The sequence below is a fragment of the Saccopteryx bilineata genome, chromosome 1 (genome assembly GCF_036850765.1).
Source record: "Saccopteryx bilineata isolate mSacBil1 chromosome 1, mSacBil1_pri_phased_curated, whole genome shotgun sequence".
Taxonomy (NCBI): domain Eukaryota; kingdom Metazoa; phylum Chordata; class Mammalia; order Chiroptera; family Emballonuridae; genus Saccopteryx; species Saccopteryx bilineata.
In genome coordinates this window covers 230,368,190-230,386,894 of record NC_089490.1, presented here as the reverse complement: position 1 = coordinate 230,386,894, position 18,705 = coordinate 230,368,190, and the positions used below count along the sequence as shown (strand labels likewise).

The following is an 18,705-nucleotide window of genomic DNA, read 5'->3' as shown; positions in this document are numbered from 1 at the left end:
CTATTTTGTGCCAAGTGCGGTTAGACGTGGTTTGGAAGTTCATGGTGCAGTGACCTTTCGGGGTGTCTTTCACACCTTTGACCCCCAGGACGGGAGGCGAGGTGGCAAGTGGGGCTCAGCGCGATGGTCATCCGGTGGCCAGGCCCAGGTGGAGCCGCAGCGATTCCGGGCCCCACTGCCAGGGGGCGTTGTGTCCTCAAGTCGCTCGCCCCGTCCGGGCTGGGGCGGGAGGGGGGGGGGTGCCGCGGGCGCCTAGCAAAGGTTGATGTCTTTACATCCCGACTTTCGCCGAAGGGGCCGCGGCATCATGACGGTGGGAGCCAGGCTGCGGAGCAAGGCGGCGAGCGGCCTCCTGCGCCGCGGGACGCGGGGGCGGACGCGGGGGGACGAGGAGGCCACCGCCATCCTGGAGCACCTAGAGCTGGAAGACGAGGTGGCCGAGGGCGCGGCGAGCGCGGGGCGCCCGGGGGCCCGGAGCGCACGGCGGGTGCACCTGGCCGTCCTTCCGGAGCACTACGAGCCGCTAGAGGAGCAGGCGCCCAGCGACAAGCCCAAGAAGAAGTACCGGCAGAAGCTGAAGAAGTACGGCAAGGTAGGCCCCCTGCCACCGCCCTGGAGTCCCCGGGCTCCCCGACTGTCCCGATGGAGAGCTGGAGTCCGGTCTCCACCGTGTGACTGCGCTCAGCTTCTCTGAGCTCCCTCTGTGTGTCCCCTTCAGCCCCGCACAACCACCCTCTCTTCAGCACTCACTACTAAAGTCCCCAAACTGTTCTGTGACCTGGAAAGTGAGGGGAAAGTTTCAAGTAATGATAGAAACTAAAGCAAAGGCGTCACCGGCACAGGTCCACCTGCTGTTTCGCTGCTGGCTGGTTAACGACAGTTCTAAGGGTCCCTTATCGAGATGGTTCTTATCCTAGGTGTGTCTTACACTCCCTTGTGTGGTGGGCAGGACAGAAACCGGTGTCCCTGTTTTACAGGTGGGAGTACTGAGGCCTGGGCAATGGTCTGGTGACTTGTAGAAGGTGACTCAGTTGGAAAATTCTGAGTTGCAGCCCAGGGTATCTGTTTCCGGCAACATCCTGACCAGGATATCCCACCAGCTGAGAATTGTTTGAGTTATTGCCCCAAATAGTCCCAAAGTTATTCCAAGGGCCTACGAGCTCAACACATACACAAATATGCACAGTTATCTGTGGGCTCTGGGGCCTCTAAATGTACTGCCATGTGCCTGGGTTAGGGTGTGGGGGTGAAGAGACAGAGAGAGAACAGATATGGACATGAATATGGAATAAAATGACAGTTTCCTCCTTGGGGATCAGCCTAGAAGCCTTGGAAGCTACTGGGGCCCCTGCTCCCCAGGGCTGGACACAGTCACTTAGAATAAAATCCCAAATTAATTGCGTCATAGCCAAAGGCCAAAGGCCCCATCAGATTTATTGCCTTTATCTGTGTCCTCCAGTGGCTCTTATCGTACTTGAAGCCAGCCCGTCGCCATAGCTTAGAAGCTTAGGTGTATCATCCTCTCTGAAAGTATGTCAGCAGCTTTGGGAGCAGTATACAAGCAGGCAGTTGTAAAACACATGAATAAAATCTATAAAGCTGCGACTGGCAGGCTGAAAGTCATACTAGGACTTATCATCCTTCTTCCTGGGGCCCATGGAACGCAAAGAAGTCATCCTTTGCTTCTCAGCAAATGGTGAGCTGACAATGTGGAAATCTCAGCGCCGAGGCTGGCTCAGAATGTGCTGTTTTTGTTGTTGTTCTTACTGTGTGCCAGGCATTGTGCTAAGCGCTAGAGATAAAAATGGTACGTATGATGTAGCCCTGCCCCGGAGAAGTTCAAAGCCTCTCCAGGCATAGCTGGGGCTGCGTGGATCAGAGCCCAGGCAGGTAGTCCTCAGGGATGAGGCTATAAAGTCAAATCAATGGTGACATGAGACTGGGCACAGAGGATGAGTTAAGGTTTCACAGGTTAACAGTGAGAAACTGCTTTCCACCCTCTAGGATGGTTATTGTCAACACACACACACACACACACACACATACACACACACACATACACACACCATACACTACAGAAAATAACAAGTGTTGGTGGGGAGGTGGAGAAATTAGCACTTGCTGCCAGTCAGGGGCGAGTACTTGACTCATCACTGGGTAATGATTGCCCCCAGTGTCCCCTATAGTCACAGTCTGTACAAGCTTGTAGCCTAGGAGCTGTGGGCTATAACATGTAGGTTGGGTGTGCAGCAGACTAGACCACGTAGGCTTGTGTGAGTGCATGCCGTGATGTTCGCACAACAGTAAAATCGCCTCATGATGCATTTCCCAGAAGTTATTTTCATTGTTTCCATGGATGGCTGGCTTTTCCTTCAAGGAAAGGTGATTAAAGTTCTTGTGCATCGAACGCTCACATTCTTCACCCAAGTCCCTTCCTGCTTCTGTGTAAAGAGAAATGTTTGGCTTTTGTGAAACATGAAAAGATTGGGTCACACACCCCTGCTGCCCCGTGGCCCCCACCAGGAATCAACCAGGCTGGGCTGGTCCAGCCTCTCCCAGGAGGCTGTACGATTGGAAGGCTGCATGTCTGGGGAGATGTTCCCAGTTGATTTTAAGTAACAAAGCTGTGTTCACATGGTGCATTCATTGTTACAGTGCTGTTTTGGGGGCTAGGGGGAGGGGAAGGGACATGCATTTGCTGCACTCCCCAGAAATGCCGAGTGCTCTGTGCACAGGTTATGTGTGACCCCTCGCGACAACCTTGGGAAAATGAGGACCCCATTTTGCAGCAAAGGAAAGTGGATTTTATGGTCGTTAAGCTGCTTGTTCAAGGTGGCACAGCTAGAGAACAGGAGGGCAGAAGGCAGAGTGTCACCTGGCCCCTGCCCATGCTGAAGCAGTTGAGGTGAGAGAACTAATCTCTAAATTTAGCTTAAAATAAGAGGGGCCTTTCCCAGGCACCTGTGATAGCCATGGAAGGGGTGTAGAGAAGGAAAGTAATTAAACTGTGTCAATCAAGCAGCTAGGAGAGATTTGGAGAAGGAAAGCATAGGCTGACCTCCGGCTATGCTCACCTCTCTCCGCCTCAGTTTTCTCGTCTGCAACACGGACTAATACTAGGGTTGTGGTGGGGGTGAATGAGCAGACACATGTGGACGTCTTCAAGCAAATCTGGCATGTGACAAGGGTTTTATATCCTTGGCTCAACGGGTGGAGGAGAGGCTCCATGGGACATTTTTTTCTGATCGGTTTCTAATGACTAACCCTTCCCTAGCTGACTGTGCACCTCAGCTTTGTGCCTGGCTCCTGACAAAATGTCACAGCTGAAGACTTCATCTTGATGCCTAAGGGAGAGTGAGATTTATTGAGAAATGGTTTCTTTATTGAAATTGGAGGGGGCCGGGGATCCCTGACATCCCTGGGGGTTCGCTGAATAGCCAGGAACCTTCAGAAAGCCTCACTCCTTGTAATAGTTTCCTATGACTGCTGTGTCAGATGACCGCAAATGTGGCTGTTTAAGACAACACATGTTTATTCTCCACAGTTCTGGAGTCCAGAGCTCCAAATTCAGTCTCCCTGAGCTACAGTCGGCGGTAGCAGGCCCGCTGCCTTCTGGAAGCCCCAGGAAGGAACCAAGTGCTTTGCTCGCTCCAGCTTCCTCCGTCCTCACAGCCGGTGGTGTTGCATCTGCAAACCTCATTCTCTCTGTCCCTCTCCTTCCTTCTGCCTCCTCCCACATCCCTCTTCCAAGGACCGTGGTCCTTACATGGAGTCTGATAAGGACATAAGGATCCTTATAATGACTGAACCCACATGACAATTCAAGATAGTCTCCCCATTTTAAGACCCTTGATTTAATCAAATCTGCAAAGTCCCTTTTGTCATATAAGGGAACATGTTACCTGATTTTGGGGGGTAGGGCATGGGCATCTTGGGGGGGCTCAATATTCAACCTGTCACATTCTCCCATGCTCCCCCATGCCCTTCTCCCCCTCAGAGAGATTATTTGTGTTGATCAAAGAATCCCAAATCTCTCTCAAATGATGTTGGGTGACCATTGATCAATGTTTCACATTCTTTTCTTCCCATTTTCTCAAGTCTGTGCTTTGACAGTGTTCCTGCTAATGAGCTATTTTAGTATATATTTTTTCTTTTGATAAATCACAAAGATGAAGTGACAGGCAGGGTTTTTTTTTAAATAGCAGGTGGAGGAAAAACGGAGACACAAATAGCCCAAATGTCAAGTTGAATGCAGGCCATCCAGGATTTCTGGTGGCATTGCTTTATAAAGGATGCTCTTGACCATTAGACTTGCTCCCAGAGGACACTTTTGTCATTGTCGTTATTTCAAATAGGTAAGTGAAATTCTGCTGGATCTTATTACACATCTGTATAAATGCATCTTTCAGCAACATCACCCCCAACACAAACACACGCACACACAGTTGCACGCACACACATACATGCATGCACATGCATGGATGCACCCCAGTGTCTCATTGAGAAGTCGGCAGGGCAGTGTTCTGGGGATCAGTGTCTAGAGAAGCCATTGATGTGATTTGATGTTCCCAATGCTCCTCCATTAGCCTCAGAGCAAGCAAAGGAAACAACAAGGCGCTTTCTGAGTGCTGGGGACATGGTATAAAGTCCCCCCACTTCCGTTGTTGCAAGGACTATCATAGGAAAGTATACTCTTCAGAAACTTTCTGGAACAGATAATGAAACATCTTAGTTTTGTGTATTACCACCACAAACCTAGATTGCTATGGAGTAAAAAGAGGCCAATGTTGGCCCTGGCCGGTTGGCTCAGCGGTAGAGCGTCAGCCTAGCGTGCGGAGGACCCGGGTTTGATTCCCGGCCAGGGCACACAGGAGAAGCGCCCATTTGCTTCTCCACCCCTCCACCGCGCTTTCCCTCTCTGTCTCTCTCTTCCCCTCCCGCAGCCAAGGCTCCATTGGAGCAAAGATGGCCCGGGCGCTGGGGATGGCTCCGTGGCCTCTGCCTCAGGTGCTAGAGTGGCTCTGGTCGCAACATGGCGACGCTCAGGATGGGCAGAGCGTCGCCCCTGGTGGGCGTGCCGGGTGGATCCTGGTCGGGCGCATGCGGGAGTCTGTCTGTCTGTCTCTCCCTGTTTCCAGCTTCAGAAAAATGAAAAAAAAAAAAAAAAGAGGCCAATGTTGTTTTACAGTTGGAATGACTGACTGTACTGCCAGACATAGTCCTAAGTGCTTTCCTCTTAGAAGCCCGTTTCATCCTCTTAACAACCCAATAGGTAGTTGCTACCTAGTCCCATTTTATAGGTGAGAAAACTGAGGCCAAGTTAAGGAAGTGATTGAGCTGGAAGTTAAGCCCAGACTGCAAGCAGTTAATTACAAGCTCACACCCTGCCTTCATTAAGGAGAGAAAATATAATAAGGGCATTAAGGACAAGGGCCCTGAGAAGAGCTTTCTTTGGGGCCGAACTTCAGCTCTGCCTCTTCCCAGCTGTATAATTGTGGATAAATGTAACTCCTCTGTCCTATCTTCTTGTGGAAGCCCGATGACCAACGGCCACCAAGCACATACCAGTAGCCAAACTGAGGTAGGGTTCTCTGCTTGGTGCAGTGAGCAGGACTGCACCAGAGGACTCACAAGGCCTCAAGGCATGGGGACCTCACATGGAGAGTTGAATATTTGAGTCTGAGCCGAAGATATAAATTTGGGTGTTATCAGTATTCGGGAAATACTTGTCAGTGGAAATGGATGAGACCACCTAAGGAGAGATTTTAGGCAAATAAGGAAAGAAAGAGAAAGGAGAGAAGGAGGGTGGGAGGGAAGGAGGGGACCTAGGGCTAAGTACTGAAGAACTACAGAACTAAGTTCTGTAGAAGGGATAAGCCAGTAGAGAAGGCTGAGGAGGCATCTGCCTGTGAGGCAGGGGGACACCAAGATAATATGGCGTCGGGAAGGCCAAGTGATCTCATTCCATGAAGTGTGTCTCAAGCTGCTGAAAGGTGGGAGGGGAAGACAGAAAGTGTCCATTAAATCAGGCAGCATGGCGGTGGCAGGTTGCCGTGGCCACGCAGTCTTGGATCGGGGGTTGGGTAGGAGCCAGGGAGGAGGCAGTGTGTGGGTAGGGCTCTACTGCTGGTTTGATATGATGAGCGTGGAGACCCCAGAGGACCTAGAGAGGGAAGTGGAGACCAGGGAATGCCTAAAGCGGAGTCTGAGAATGATGGTTCTGGAGAGGGGAAAGCCAGGCCTAGGTGACCAAGGGCACCGACAGCAGGTGTCTTTGGGGGAAGAGGACCATTTTGTGCACCGGGACACCTGAAGGGGGGAGGAGCCGAGTCAGTGTGGGTGTGAGGACAGTGATGGGAGCGTGAATGGCTTCCTCGATGACGTCTGATCTTTTCAGTGAACGATGGAGTGGGATCACCTAAGGAGGGCATGGAGACAGTCCATGTCTGTGTGTGTGCGGTGCGTGTGGAGACCTGCAGAGAAGGCAAGGCATAGGAAATAGTACCTGGGAGAGAGGGACAGCCAGCCGGCTGGACAGACAGTGTTGGAAGTCTGTGAGGCTTGTGATTGCGATCAGGGATTTTACGTGAAACCTGGTCATCTGGTTATTGGAGTCGGACACGCCGTGGGGCTGAGGGACAGGGTGGATGATGAGGTGGGTCACCTGCATGAGCATGGACGTCATCAAGAGTGACTCGGAGGGCTGGGAGTGAGGAGAGGATGGCTGAGGACAGCAACACGATCGATGTTAGTCTCTGGTGATGGTCTTAGCTTTTCTGTTGTGATTTCATTGGAATCCATGGAGCCTCCAGTCTTGCACCAGGTCTTGCAGAAAAGGAGGAAGAGGAGTAGAGATCAGGAAAGGGTGGCCCTGTCCTTACCCTGAAGGAACTAGTGACTGTCTCTAGAACGTGAGACTTCTGTGGTTGCAGCGATCAGAGACTTTAAAGAAGCCAATGTGTGGGTCAGACAGGGATATGTCCTGGAGGCTAAGAGAGGACAGGCTGGGCTTTTGGATAAGGTGAATAAAGGAAACCTTGACCCAGCCTTCAGATGACTGGGTAGCTTAGCTGTAACAGGGAAGAGGAGTTGGCTTTGGTTAAGAAATAAAACAAAATTGGATTGGTTTTCGAACTAGCGGCCTCTCTGAATTATCCAGGAATATGCGATGTTTGCGAGCTCTCTGGTGATGTCTGTCCTGAGCCCCTCCCCACCATGTTCCCAGGCTGGGGGTAGGGGGAGACAAACATGGTAACTTGCTAATAAAGCAAAATGATTACTTAGGTATATCACCTGTGTTCAAAAGTTGCCCAACCTAATTCTTTTCCCTTTTTTTCTTGATTCCTAACAATAGAACGTTGGGAAGGTCATCACTAAAGGATGCCGCTACGTGGTCATCGGGCTGCAGGGGTTCGCCGCGGCCTACTCTGCCCCGTTTGGAGTGGCCACCAGCGTGGTGTCATTTGTCCGCTAGGAAGCTGCTGGGAGCTGCTGGGAAGGGGACAGACACCTCCACAAGGCTAGAAGCCTCCCCTACTGGGAGCTGTGCAAACCCAGAAGCATCTCCGACTTGAAGCCACAAAGCATTTGGAAGAAAAGTAGTCTTGCTCTGTTGAATAGGATGAGTGTTGCGAATGGGATGTGTCTGCCCACCTGCTGAGCTCTCCCCATCTCTCAGACTCGGGTGATCCCGGTGGGCGATCCCACAGAGAATTAGGCTGATGTTAGGTTTGAGGTCAGAGTTTAGTTGGCTCGCACGGGACCCTTCATGTGACGCCAGCCAGGTGTGTGCACCCTGGGTGGGCAGCAGAGTGGTGACTATGAGGGGAGAAAGGATTTTTACCTGGAGTGAGATAATTTGCTACATTTTCCTGGAGAGGTCACAGGTCGCTCATAGCCCTTGGTGGCCTCGGTTCTGAGGGCACCGAAGGAGCAGCATGTTTCTGAAGTCATGCCCCCTATTTCCTCCTCCACCCTTTGTCACCAGGAGTGTAATTACAGGCTTGGGAAGAAGGAAGGAAGAAAAATCTCTTCAAAGGCCATGACACTTTGAAACTGTGTTGACAACGCCTCGTGACTGTTTAAAGTAGATAAAAGCTTGTCATTGTCACCGTTCTCTGACATGAATGTGCAGTGCAGACGAGAGGAGGAAGAAAGGCAAGTTTAAATGCAGGCTGTGTGGTCGGAAAGGTTGGGCGAGGTAGTGCTCCTGAGGGCTGATGTGCCTTGTGCAGCCCAGTCTGACCCAGCCCATGCCTGGGGCTGGCCAGACTCACCTGTACACATGAGCTGGCTGGTGTCGTGGGCCTCCTGACTCAGGTGCCCAACAGCGTCAGCTCAGCACCTCTGTGCCAAGCCATCAGAGGGTGCTTTGTCTCAGGAGCAAGGGAGAGACTACATATGGAAATGGAAGTGTATGATGTAGAGAAGAAACCAGAAAGTAGGAGACAGGTGCAAGGGACGTAGAAACAAGACAAGAATGACACTGGACAAGAGAAGTGGAGACACAGGACCCACATCTGGGTTATCAGCATTGGGAAACCTTTGGTGGCCTGGCCTTCAGCAGCAGAGTGGTGACTATGAGGGGAGAAAGGATTTTTACCTGGAGCGAGATAATTTGCTACATTTTCCTGGAGAGGCTCTAGGAAGGAGCCCGAGGAAGCTTGACGCCCAGAGGTGCCTTGGTTGGTGTGTGAAGACCCTCTGAGGCCCACGAGCTCACGTCGTCTGCCTTTGTAACCTCCCTTCCTCTACTGTGCTGCCCACATTGACTGCATCTCACTGGATTTGCAGTTCAGGGTGAGCATGGTCCTGACACTCCCCAAGGATGACCCACTGACTGACTTTGGACCACTGGAGAGGGAGGAGGAAGAAAGAGGAGACCTCTCATCCTATGCCCTCTGCCAGCTCCCACGATCAGCCATTGTTCTGACTTTGTTTCCAGAACATTCCAAAAGTCCAAGGTAGTTATTGACAGGATCAGCCTGTCAAATTCGTGGCAACACCTGCCTATTGCCCCTAGAATTTTCCAGGCCATGCAAAGGAGGCCTCAGTGCTTATGTCTCATCAGTTAAGCTCAACCAGGTGGCACTGGGCAGAGGAGGAGGTGGGAAGACAGACAGACAGACAGAAAAAGGAGAGGGTGGAGGAGAAAGTTGTATCTGCGAAACTGGACACAGCTTCACACTTTGGAGGCTCATGCTGAGATGAACTTGGATCCAATTCCTGCATCGTTAATATTTGTGAGGGAAAGGAAAAGTGAATGTGCTTGTTTGAGCCCAGATGATGAAAGCTGATAATGGCACGTTTTCACACACATGAGATAATTATAGCTTGCCCGGCCACACAGGGAGTTGGGGGGTGGGAGAGAAAGATGAACAAGGAAGGAAAAGCAGAGAGATGTTTAGTGGGAGAGTCGAGCCTGCTGGTCACAGGAAGGCATGTGGGAGGGGCTGTGGAGGGCTTGGAGGACGCCTCTCTCTGGTGGCCCAGGGATACTGAGCAGCCCCAGAGTTGCCCTTTGAGCCCAAGAAACATGAGCCAAGGAAGGGACAAGAGCTACTGAGGTCTGTTCAAACACACCTTCCCCACCCTGCCCTCCTGTAACTGCAGACACCATCAGGCCAAATGCATTTGGCTCTGAACCTCCTGACGTCTAGTTAAGAATTAACCCAGAAATTTCAAAAGTTAAAAGCTCACAGGGATTGTCCTGGGAACCAGATTCATGGGACAGAGGATGATCTTCAGATTGTGGCTCAGCCTGAGTTGTTCTATACTCCAGGAAGGGCCACCCATGTTGCACGTGACCTTTTATGCCTTTTCTTTCTCTTCAATTTGTTTTTAATATCCAGGTCCACACCCTCATGAGAATTGAGTGTTAGAGCTTTTTTTTTCTAAATGCTTGACTTTGAGGCTTCTTTTGTATCCTTTTCTTGCCCAATTATGTAAATAAAACTCCCAGCTGGTTTAATTTTCTGTGTATGAAGATTATTTTGCCCCCTGACATTCTAGCCTCACCTTAGAGAGACGCTGCAGTGTCCTGCCATGGCTGAGGACTTCATACAGCAGGCAAGGGCCAGGCATGGACCTCGGTGGGACATGCCAAGAGAAGCCCAGTGCCACTCTGATGCCCAGGGACAGGGCGAGGCCCTGACTCACCTGGGTGTTGAAGGTGGGCCTATTCTCTAGAAGCCCAGCAGAAATGTCCAGACCCTCCAATGTGGATTTAGAGATTTCCCGCAAGTAGATCAGAAGATTCTGAAGAAGCTGTGGCTCTCCCTGAGCTGGGGAATGCTGGCCTCCAGGGACTGCTGACGTTTGCAAGTGCCAGGGGGCTCCCAGGTAGGAGCCTGCAGTCTGGCCTGAGCAGGGGGAAAAGGGGAACCTGCTGGGTGCCAGCCCCATGCTGGGCATGTGCGTGGTGCCCATTCACTGAGTCCCTGCACCGGGGGTGCTCAATGACTTCCTCCCTGTACTCCATTGATTCAGATGAGAATCAGAATTCAACACCTCCAAGACTGGCGTTGCTTTGTTTAAAGGTGTTGCTCAGGTGATTCTTCTTGCATAACCTGTTGACAAGGCTCTAAACAAGTGTCCGGTTCAGAGCAGATGTAAAATCAGGGCAAAAGTGCTGGCAGACAGAGAGAACCAAGAGGTCACCCTTCCTGACACCAGTTCCTTTCAGAGTGAGCTACCTCCGTTCTCCGTCCGGATTCACCTTCTCTGTGTGAAGTGGAGAGAAACTATTTCTTTTGGTTTGTTTTTGCTTCTTGGTAGAGATGTTTAGAATTGCTGCAGAAGTAGAAACTAGTGAGATAACACTTTTTTTTTTCTTTTTGCAATGGACTTAGCCTTGGGGAAAAAAACTATACACATTTATCTTTAATCATTGAAAGAACCTTGAGTTAGGTATTACGATCACACTCACAGTCAGAGCTAGGAAACAGAGACACTTTGTTTTGCCTGTGAGATCTTTAGAGTCGAGGAGAAAAGGGCATATAAGTTATCAATGAAAATTTTTTATTGCCTTCATATTTTCTGTAGAAAATCAGACTTGAATTTGTCTTTCAATGTTTTCATTGCAATAAATCAGAGAGTCATTCAGTCTTTTTTCTCCCCTATTTTGTTTGTTCATTTATTTTGTTCATTAGCTTCCACAGATATAAGTGAAATCATTTGGTACTTGTCTTTCTCTGTCTGACTTTTTTCACTTAACGTAATACCCTCTAGGTCCATCCATGTCACAAATGGTAAGACATCGTTCTTTTTTATGGAGTATAGCAATATTCCATTGTTTATATAGACCACAATTTCTTTACCCATTCATTTATTGATGGAAGCCTAGATTATCTAACATTGTCAATGACTATGTAATACCCAGAGTTTTCCAAAGAAGAAAGAAAAACTAAGATTTTTTACAGCAAAAAGTACATTATTGGGAAGACTCATCCTGTATTCTCAGCCTCTGAATTGGTCTTCCAGACGTCCAGTGAGTCTAGATAATTGATGTTAGGCAGTCTGGACACAGGAACACTCTTTTCTTAGTCCTCCAGAGGGTAATCAGGAGGGTTAGCTATAGGATTTATGTGTGTATAGCTCCAGACATAACTGGAAAGTTCAAAAGATGAAGTTCCCAGGCTAGTTTGAGCAAGAATAGAATAGTTTCCTCATGCCTCAATCTACTTACTTGATTTTAGTAATTTACCAGCTTGACTATTGCGACTCTATTTTATTTCCTTACTCTTTCCTCCATAGATACTGTTCTTCCTATTGGGGGTTTCATTTGAAAACTGAAGTTTCAGAGAGGTAGGGAATTCTACTCCAATGCTGTGGTCAGGAGGCTGTGAAACCAGGACCCTCACCTGTTCTCTCTGCTACTTCCCCCTGCCTCTCTCTTCTGTTTCCTCCCAAGATCTGGTTACAGCCAGTGGCTGGGAGGAAGAGGAAACCTAAGTTGGGATCGCTTTCAGCTTGCATGGGGATCCAAGTATATAGTTCGAAACCCACCAGAAAGAGTCTGGGTGCTGGTTTCCTAACACCGGAACTGTCTCACCTGTGCCGTAGGGATGCAGAAGTCCTGTCAATTCACCGTGCACAGTGTTTAGAGGACCAACAGGCTGCTGAGGGCCAATGGGCTGCTGGGGTCTCCTAGGAAGGATGGCAGGGGTCTCCACCCACGTTTATTACAAACACGCACAGGACCCAGGACCTACTAACTCAGTCATAACAACTGTGAGAACCAGGAAGGCAGATCTGCTCTTTCATTCATCACCCAAGGGGCCTCTTATCTGTGTTCATTCATTTATTCAACAGACCAGTTTGGAGTCCCCGAGGCCCGGGGTCATGAAATCTTTAGGGACATCAGGGCAGGGGCTGCCCGCTTGGTGGGGAATTGAGAGCCATCTTCTGCCAACATAGGATGGAGGAAGAAGGGATCCAGGCCCCTATCTCTTGCTCACAGGCCCAGAATATCACTTGAGAACCACACAGGGGTTTAGGAAAGTATGTCGCTGTGTGGCCTTGAGCTAGTGACTTGCCCTCTCTGGACCTGGCCCCTTCTGTGAAATGAGGTTGAGGTACATTATTCCATCCTTGCTCTGGTATTCTGAGTCTGAGGACATTTCTTCAAGGTGTTCATTTCCTATTCTGCCTCCCTCTTGACCTCTTAAGGAGCTCTGGGTGGTCAGCAGCCCCAGAGGAAATGGGAACAATAGGAACCACTTCCTCAGCAGCTTCTGCGCCCCCTCCCAGGCTGCTGTTTCCTACTCTCAGCCCTGCTGTCCCTTCTCCCCATGGCAGAAGAATTGGCCAGGAGAGCCCACCTTGCCCTTTGCCCCAGCCCTGTGCTTAGAGTGCTGCTTCTCTCTCAAGACTTGGCTCCAGGTCACTTCCTCCTTGACGCCTTTCCTGGTCCAGCTGCTGGAAGGGACCGGGTTTTTTGGACACGGCAGCATTGTGTGTGTCCTGAGTCCTAGCCCCCTTTTTTCTGCTCTGTGTTACAATTAGATCCCTCCATACTGTCCCCAGTCTCTGTTTGCACATGGTAGGTGCTGAGTAAGTGGTTGGAGAATGTGAGTGGAAGGGGAGAAGGAAGAGAGAAAAGGAGGATGAAAAGAAAAGAATTAGCACAGATTTCTGCGGGAAGCTGGGTGGTGCTTCTAGGGCAAAATTGGTCACTGTTTGTCATTTTCTGGCCAACGGAGCACAGCAAGCAAAAATCTGTGGCCCGTGTGTGGCCCTGGCCAGGACCATGGCCAGCCCTGCACAGGAAAGTCTATTAGCAAGGTCTCCTGTGTAATTGCTGACCGCACTAGAAAGGTCACTTGGAATGAACCTACTGTTGCCCTTAGCTCCTTAGCTGCCCTTTGTCCCGAGTGTATAGGAGTTGTGTGTGGGTGGTGGGAAGGCAGGACCCTGACCAGCCAGCCCTGGGTTCTGACCATATGGCTGCCCGTGGTCTGGAAGGGGGAGGATCCTGTGCACTTCCCGGCTTGAATGAGGACAAATGCTCAGAGGGAGTTTGGGGACAGAGGGGGCAGGGGATGAATTCAGGAAGCTGGGAATAGCTGTCACAGAGTGAGAAGAGATACCTTTGCAGACTCTGAGCAGATGAGGGCAGGGACTGATCTGTGTGTTAGCAGTTTCCTGTGGTGAGGGGCTGTTATCAGCCCATTTCACAGATGAGGGGACTGAGGTCAAGAAGGTGAGGAGCTTGCCCAACCCCGGCCCCCATCTAGGTGTGTGACTCCATGCCAGCACCCGCTTCCTGCTGTCCCCCTCTGCATTTACTTCTGCATCAGATGCCTTGTTTGGGGTCTAACTGCCCCCCCCCATGAATGCAAACTCCATGACAGGAGGACTGTTTGGCTCATGGCTGAATCCTTGGTGCCTTGGCAAAGCCTGACATGTAGTGGAGTTCAGTGGACCTCTGTGATGAGCAGACAAGGACAGATGCCCAGCAGGAGCAGCTGGTGTCCTGGGTGCAGCACTCTCTCTGAAGACTCAGCACTCAGCATTCCCCTGAGAATTCCTTGGACTCTGAGCTGGCCGGAGATCAGATATGTGGGTATCTGCTTGTCCCTGTCTCGACCCCACCTTGGAGAGTCAGAGGAGGGTGTCTGGTGATCTGGTGTCATCCCCTTATCTCTCCCTTCCTTCTGTCACAGCTCCAGTCACCCAGACACTCTTCCAACAAGCGTTCTGAGTGCCAGCTGTGTCCTTGACCCTGAGCCCAGCAGTCCACAGTAACCCAGGTTGGGGGCCCGCCCCTTGCCTCTCAGTGACGGGCAGAACAAAGAGAAAAGACAATGCATTAACTGTTACAGAGGAAACAAGTCTGGGGTCCGGGGTTTCCAGTGGGTGAACAGGGAGGCCTGTCAGGGAACACGGCAGCCAGGTGTCCCAGATGGGCAGAGGGCTGCACGAGCTGTCAGAAGAACACCCAGCAATGAGGGTGAATAAAGGGAAACTGTCTGATGGGATCTTTGTGGGGGTGGGTGATGATGGGATTCATTCCATGGTTTGCAAAGAATCCCCTCCCTTCGAGCTGCAGAGGGGTCAGGTGGGCCTGGGACAGGTGGGGGGCATTGCTGAGGGGTCCAGCAGAGACAGTATGCCACCTGGGGTGATGGGAAGAAGCCAGGTCCCCGGATCCTGTTGAGGAAACAGAGGGACAAGATTCGCCAAGGTGGGTACAGGGGGAAGGAAAGAGAGAACTCAGAATTCTCTGCCTCCAGCTGGAGCAACAGAAAGGGCACCAGCTACAGGGAGACATAGAGGGATGCCTGGAGTCTTTGGAGCTCAAGGCCAAGATGGCTGTTTATTTCATTTGTACAGTGCCTCTTTACTGGGGCAGAAATACAACGTACAAAACCCAGACATAGGGTTTTCTGCAGCAGCACAGTATTTCCTGAGTTCTTGTTGTCATGTTTTACCTGGAAGCCTGGTCAGTTCCAGGACAGGCCCAGTCTGTGTGAGCTTGCCTCTTGGGGGAGGCGGGCACCTCCTGCAGGCTCCTCCTGGGTCTGTCCTGGCATTGGAGTCTGCTGAAAGGCACATTCCAGTCCCCAGGGGGTGGGCGTGGGGTGTCTGATGAGAGGCAGGGTTGTGTGGGAATGAGTCACAGCCTTGCAGCAGGAAAATCCAGGCCTAGGTGTTTAATATTTAATACCACATGGTTCAATCCTCATGACAACACAATGACATGAACATCGTGATCCTCGTTCCTGAAACATGGACATGGAGGCAGAGAGGCCTCCCTAGCACATCGGGCTTTCCAGAGGACAGCTCAGGTCCTGTCGATCCCAAACCCCACCTCTTAGTCTTGCTTTTCTTCTGAGGGAACCGAAAAGCTTTTCCTGCTTTGACCCTGCTCCTCCTCCTCCACCCCCACATAGCTGATGCTGGCTGTCCAGGTGTCTTAATACGGGACCTTGGGTGGCTCCCACAACAACAATAGGCTCAAACTATTAGGAAGTCTCTGTGGAATTCCTCCTCCCCAGAAATCTGGGCAACTTTCTCCCCACATTCAAGATGGTCAAGGCTTTGGCAGGTAATAAATACATAAAACGAAAAGGAGCCCGGGAAATGGAGGTTATTCTGTGAGCAACCACAGGTGGGGAGACACTTTGTATTGTATTTTCATGGGGCTGGAGGGACATATCAGCAGGTGAGGACGTTCTCTCCCTTCCCAGACACTGTATCTGGTCACAGTCTTTCCTCCTTTACTCTGAGCAAGCGGCGCACATGCCGTGGAGATGAAAAGCGAAATCTCCCTGCAGACGCCAAAGAAAACAATTGAAAACAGCAACTGAGTGGGGAGAGAGGAAGCAGGATTCTGCATCCTGGCTGATAACACCCTCAAAGTCAAAGCTGCAAAGACAGGCTACGGTCGTGGTTGTTGAAGCTCAGGGGACCAGTTGGCCAGAGGTGAGAAGGTTCCTGGACCTCAGGGTCATCAATTTAAGACCCCACAACTTTGACTTTGATGTCAAAGGAAGACAGGTGACCTTCCCATACCAACAAAGTCCTTAGAGCATCTATTTTTTAATCAAGTACAAACTGATATTTTACTATGTCCAAGCTATAGAAGTAGACACAAAAGTCCTAGCTGGTGACAGTGAGATGGCTGTGACAGACACGTCTCAACTTCTTTTGTCTGGCTTGGCCATTCTTTGCTCCCTTCCCCAAGCCACCTATACTTGGCACCCTAACTATGCCCAGGACTTTTATCTTCCTCCTCTATCCAAAAAAGGCAAGTGTGAGGAAGCCACCATGGTGGGTACCAGCCTCCGACTTGCTGGATGGAGGTTCTTAGGGGAGACAAGGGATTCTGAAGGTCTCGGCCAGTACAGGAATAGACACCTTATCCTCTGTCTGACACAGGATTGTTGTGAGGACCCAATGACATTGTCTCATAGACCTTTAGGACTGCAGCTCAGTGTTCACATGTCAGGAGTAGTGTGAAGTGTGGCTTGCTTTGTCTTCAGTGTATTTCAAAACACTTGGCCTCCATGCGACTGTGAGTCCCCACCCTTCCCTGAGTTGGGTCAAGGGAAGTTGTGCCTTAGAACGTGCTCTCCAGGAAGGAAAGGACGGCTTCCTTTCTCTGCCCCCAAGTACCAGCTGCCAGGACTTCCTTCCCGCCCTTCTCTCCAAAACGCTGGTAGCAGCGCCCCCTGGTGGAAATCTGGAGCAACTACCTGGGAAAGCCTTGTTCTACCCAAAGGCGAAAAGGGCGAGGTTGAACTCTGGGGTGTTACATTACAGGGGTGATGCCCAAAGGGGTCACGTTCCTTCCAACTCCAGCCGATTGTTGTTATGAACCATATAGATCTCGCATCATCAGGTATTTTATTTTTTCAAGACAAGCTAGAAACTTTCCTATTGAAAAACAAAAACAAAACCCACTGGACAAAGCAAAGCAAACAGGAGGTAAGCCAAAGCTTGGGGCTGCACACCATCAGGAATCCTTGATTTTGGTGGGAAAGATGAAACAGTAATCATAGTTAATCCCAACACATAAACGAGGAGCAGTCCTGGTCACAGAAACATGCTACATAAAACATAAAAGCCACAACTGGGAACATATTTGACAAGGAGAAAAAAGAACAAGTTTATTCACTCACTTCTGAGTTTTCCATCTATATTTGCTTGTTACACTGATTTCTTTTTTAATTCTTATATTAACCAGCAGAGACTAGGTTTCAGTAAAAATTATGGAAAGAAAAACTCAAAATAGAAAAGTATATTTTCATTTAGTTTTGCTATTGAGAAAATAAACCTATTACCCTAAAGGTACATATTTACCAGCTCCCAGAGTACGCATGTCCGTGAAGCTGTATTTGAACGTTTTAGGGAAGAAATTCATATTCTTTAATCCAACGTGTGGAGCCTGGACAACTTGGCCTCATCCTGCCTGACAGACTCACCTCCTACAATTTCCTGTGCTGCCCTGACCATCACTCCAAACCGTTTTCCTCCAAGAATGCTTCAGGCTTTTTCAGAAATTTCTATTTCTCTTTAAGGTGCTCTTCCTCACTTTTCCATTTTAAAAAACTTCTATGCATTTTTCAAAACCCAGTTCACATGTTACTACTCACCAAAAGCCTGTGGACATAATACCTCCCCAAGTCTTCAGGAATAGTAAGCTACTTACCCCCAGCCTGTGCTTTCAAAGTTCTAAGCCTGTATCTTTGATATAACAATCATCATGCATATGTTATGATTATTTCTTTGTATGTCTTTTGAAATCTACTCACAGATATAAAGCTTTGAAAACACCTCATAGATTAGAAGCTGGTAACATAGATTTGCTGTCTATTTTGCTCACCCAGAGCCAAACACAATCATCAGACTAATTGTAAGTAAGGTAGTTTTAAAGTATATTGTAAAGCCATTTTAATTTTGAATTTTGGGACTAAGGAATAATGTCATGGTACAAAACTCAAAAGATGTAACCGCATAGAGAAGTGGAGTTTCCATCTCCCCCTGTGTTTCTCAGCCACCCTGTTTCTCTTCTAATCAGTAAATAATGTTACTTATTTTTTTATATCCTCTGGATGAAGTCCACATTCCTTTCCACAGAGTGTAATTCTTTCTCCCATCTGGGCTTGTTTGTCTTTCCAATCCTCCCCCTACACCCCTTTGCCCTCTGCTCCTGAGCCTGCATGGAATCTAGCCACATTCTGTCACCCTCTCCCCTGCCCTCTCTTCATTTAGCGACGTGTCCCTCATCAGCCTGGCCGCAATGTCTCTGTTCCCAGTGGGTGCCCAGTGTCCAGTGGCTTCCAAGAGTCCCCTTTTCCAGCTGTTTTCTCCGTGTAACCTAACTTTTTTAAAAAAATTTTATATTGATTTTAGAGAAAGAGAGAAAAACATCGATTTGTTGTTCCACTTATTTATGCACCCATTGATTAATTCTTGTATGTGCCCTGACCAGGGATTGAACCTGCAACATTGGTATAGTAGGATGACGCTCTAACCAATTGAGCTACCTGGCCAGGGCCTATTTGGTTTTTCTAAATACATTTTAGGAACTTAAATTTGTTCTGAGAGCAGGCTTGAGTAGAGGGAAGGCTCCGACCACCTCGAGTGGCTGGCATGGCTGGCAAGGCCGAGGGGGTCAGGTGTGAGTCTGCACGCACCTCACATCAGCACCACGCTTGCAAAAGAAACCCACATCTTGGCCACTGTGCATAAGGAGAA

At 49.6% G+C, this 18,705-nt stretch overlaps 1 protein-coding gene across 1 annotated transcript; it reads left to right on the top strand.

Annotated features, from left to right (window-relative positions):
* The first annotated feature begins 238 nt into the window (after positions 1-238).
* C1H1orf115 (chromosome 1 C1orf115 homolog) lies at positions 239-9,970 on the top strand. Its single transcript, XM_066238044.1, has 2 exons — positions 239-592; positions 7,355-9,970. Exons 1-2 carry the CDS (start codon positions 266-268, stop codon positions 7,472-7,474), a joined length of 447 nt encoding a protein of 148 aa, XP_066094141.1. The 5' UTR covers positions 239-265; the 3' UTR covers positions 7,475-9,970.
* The last annotated feature ends 8,735 nt before the right edge of the window (positions 9,971-18,705 follow it).

What these genes read in the sequence shown, in the direction of transcription:
- C1H1orf115 (XM_066238044.1), top strand. Translation starts at nt 266, where the DNA reads ATGTCTTTACATCCCGACTTTCGCCGAAGGGGCCGCGGCATCATGACG. An exon ending in AGCTGAAGAAGTACGGCAAG is followed by an intron (nt 593 to 7,354) that starts GTAGGCCCCCTG and finishes TCCTAACAATAG; the next exon opens with AACGTTGGGAAGGTCATCAC.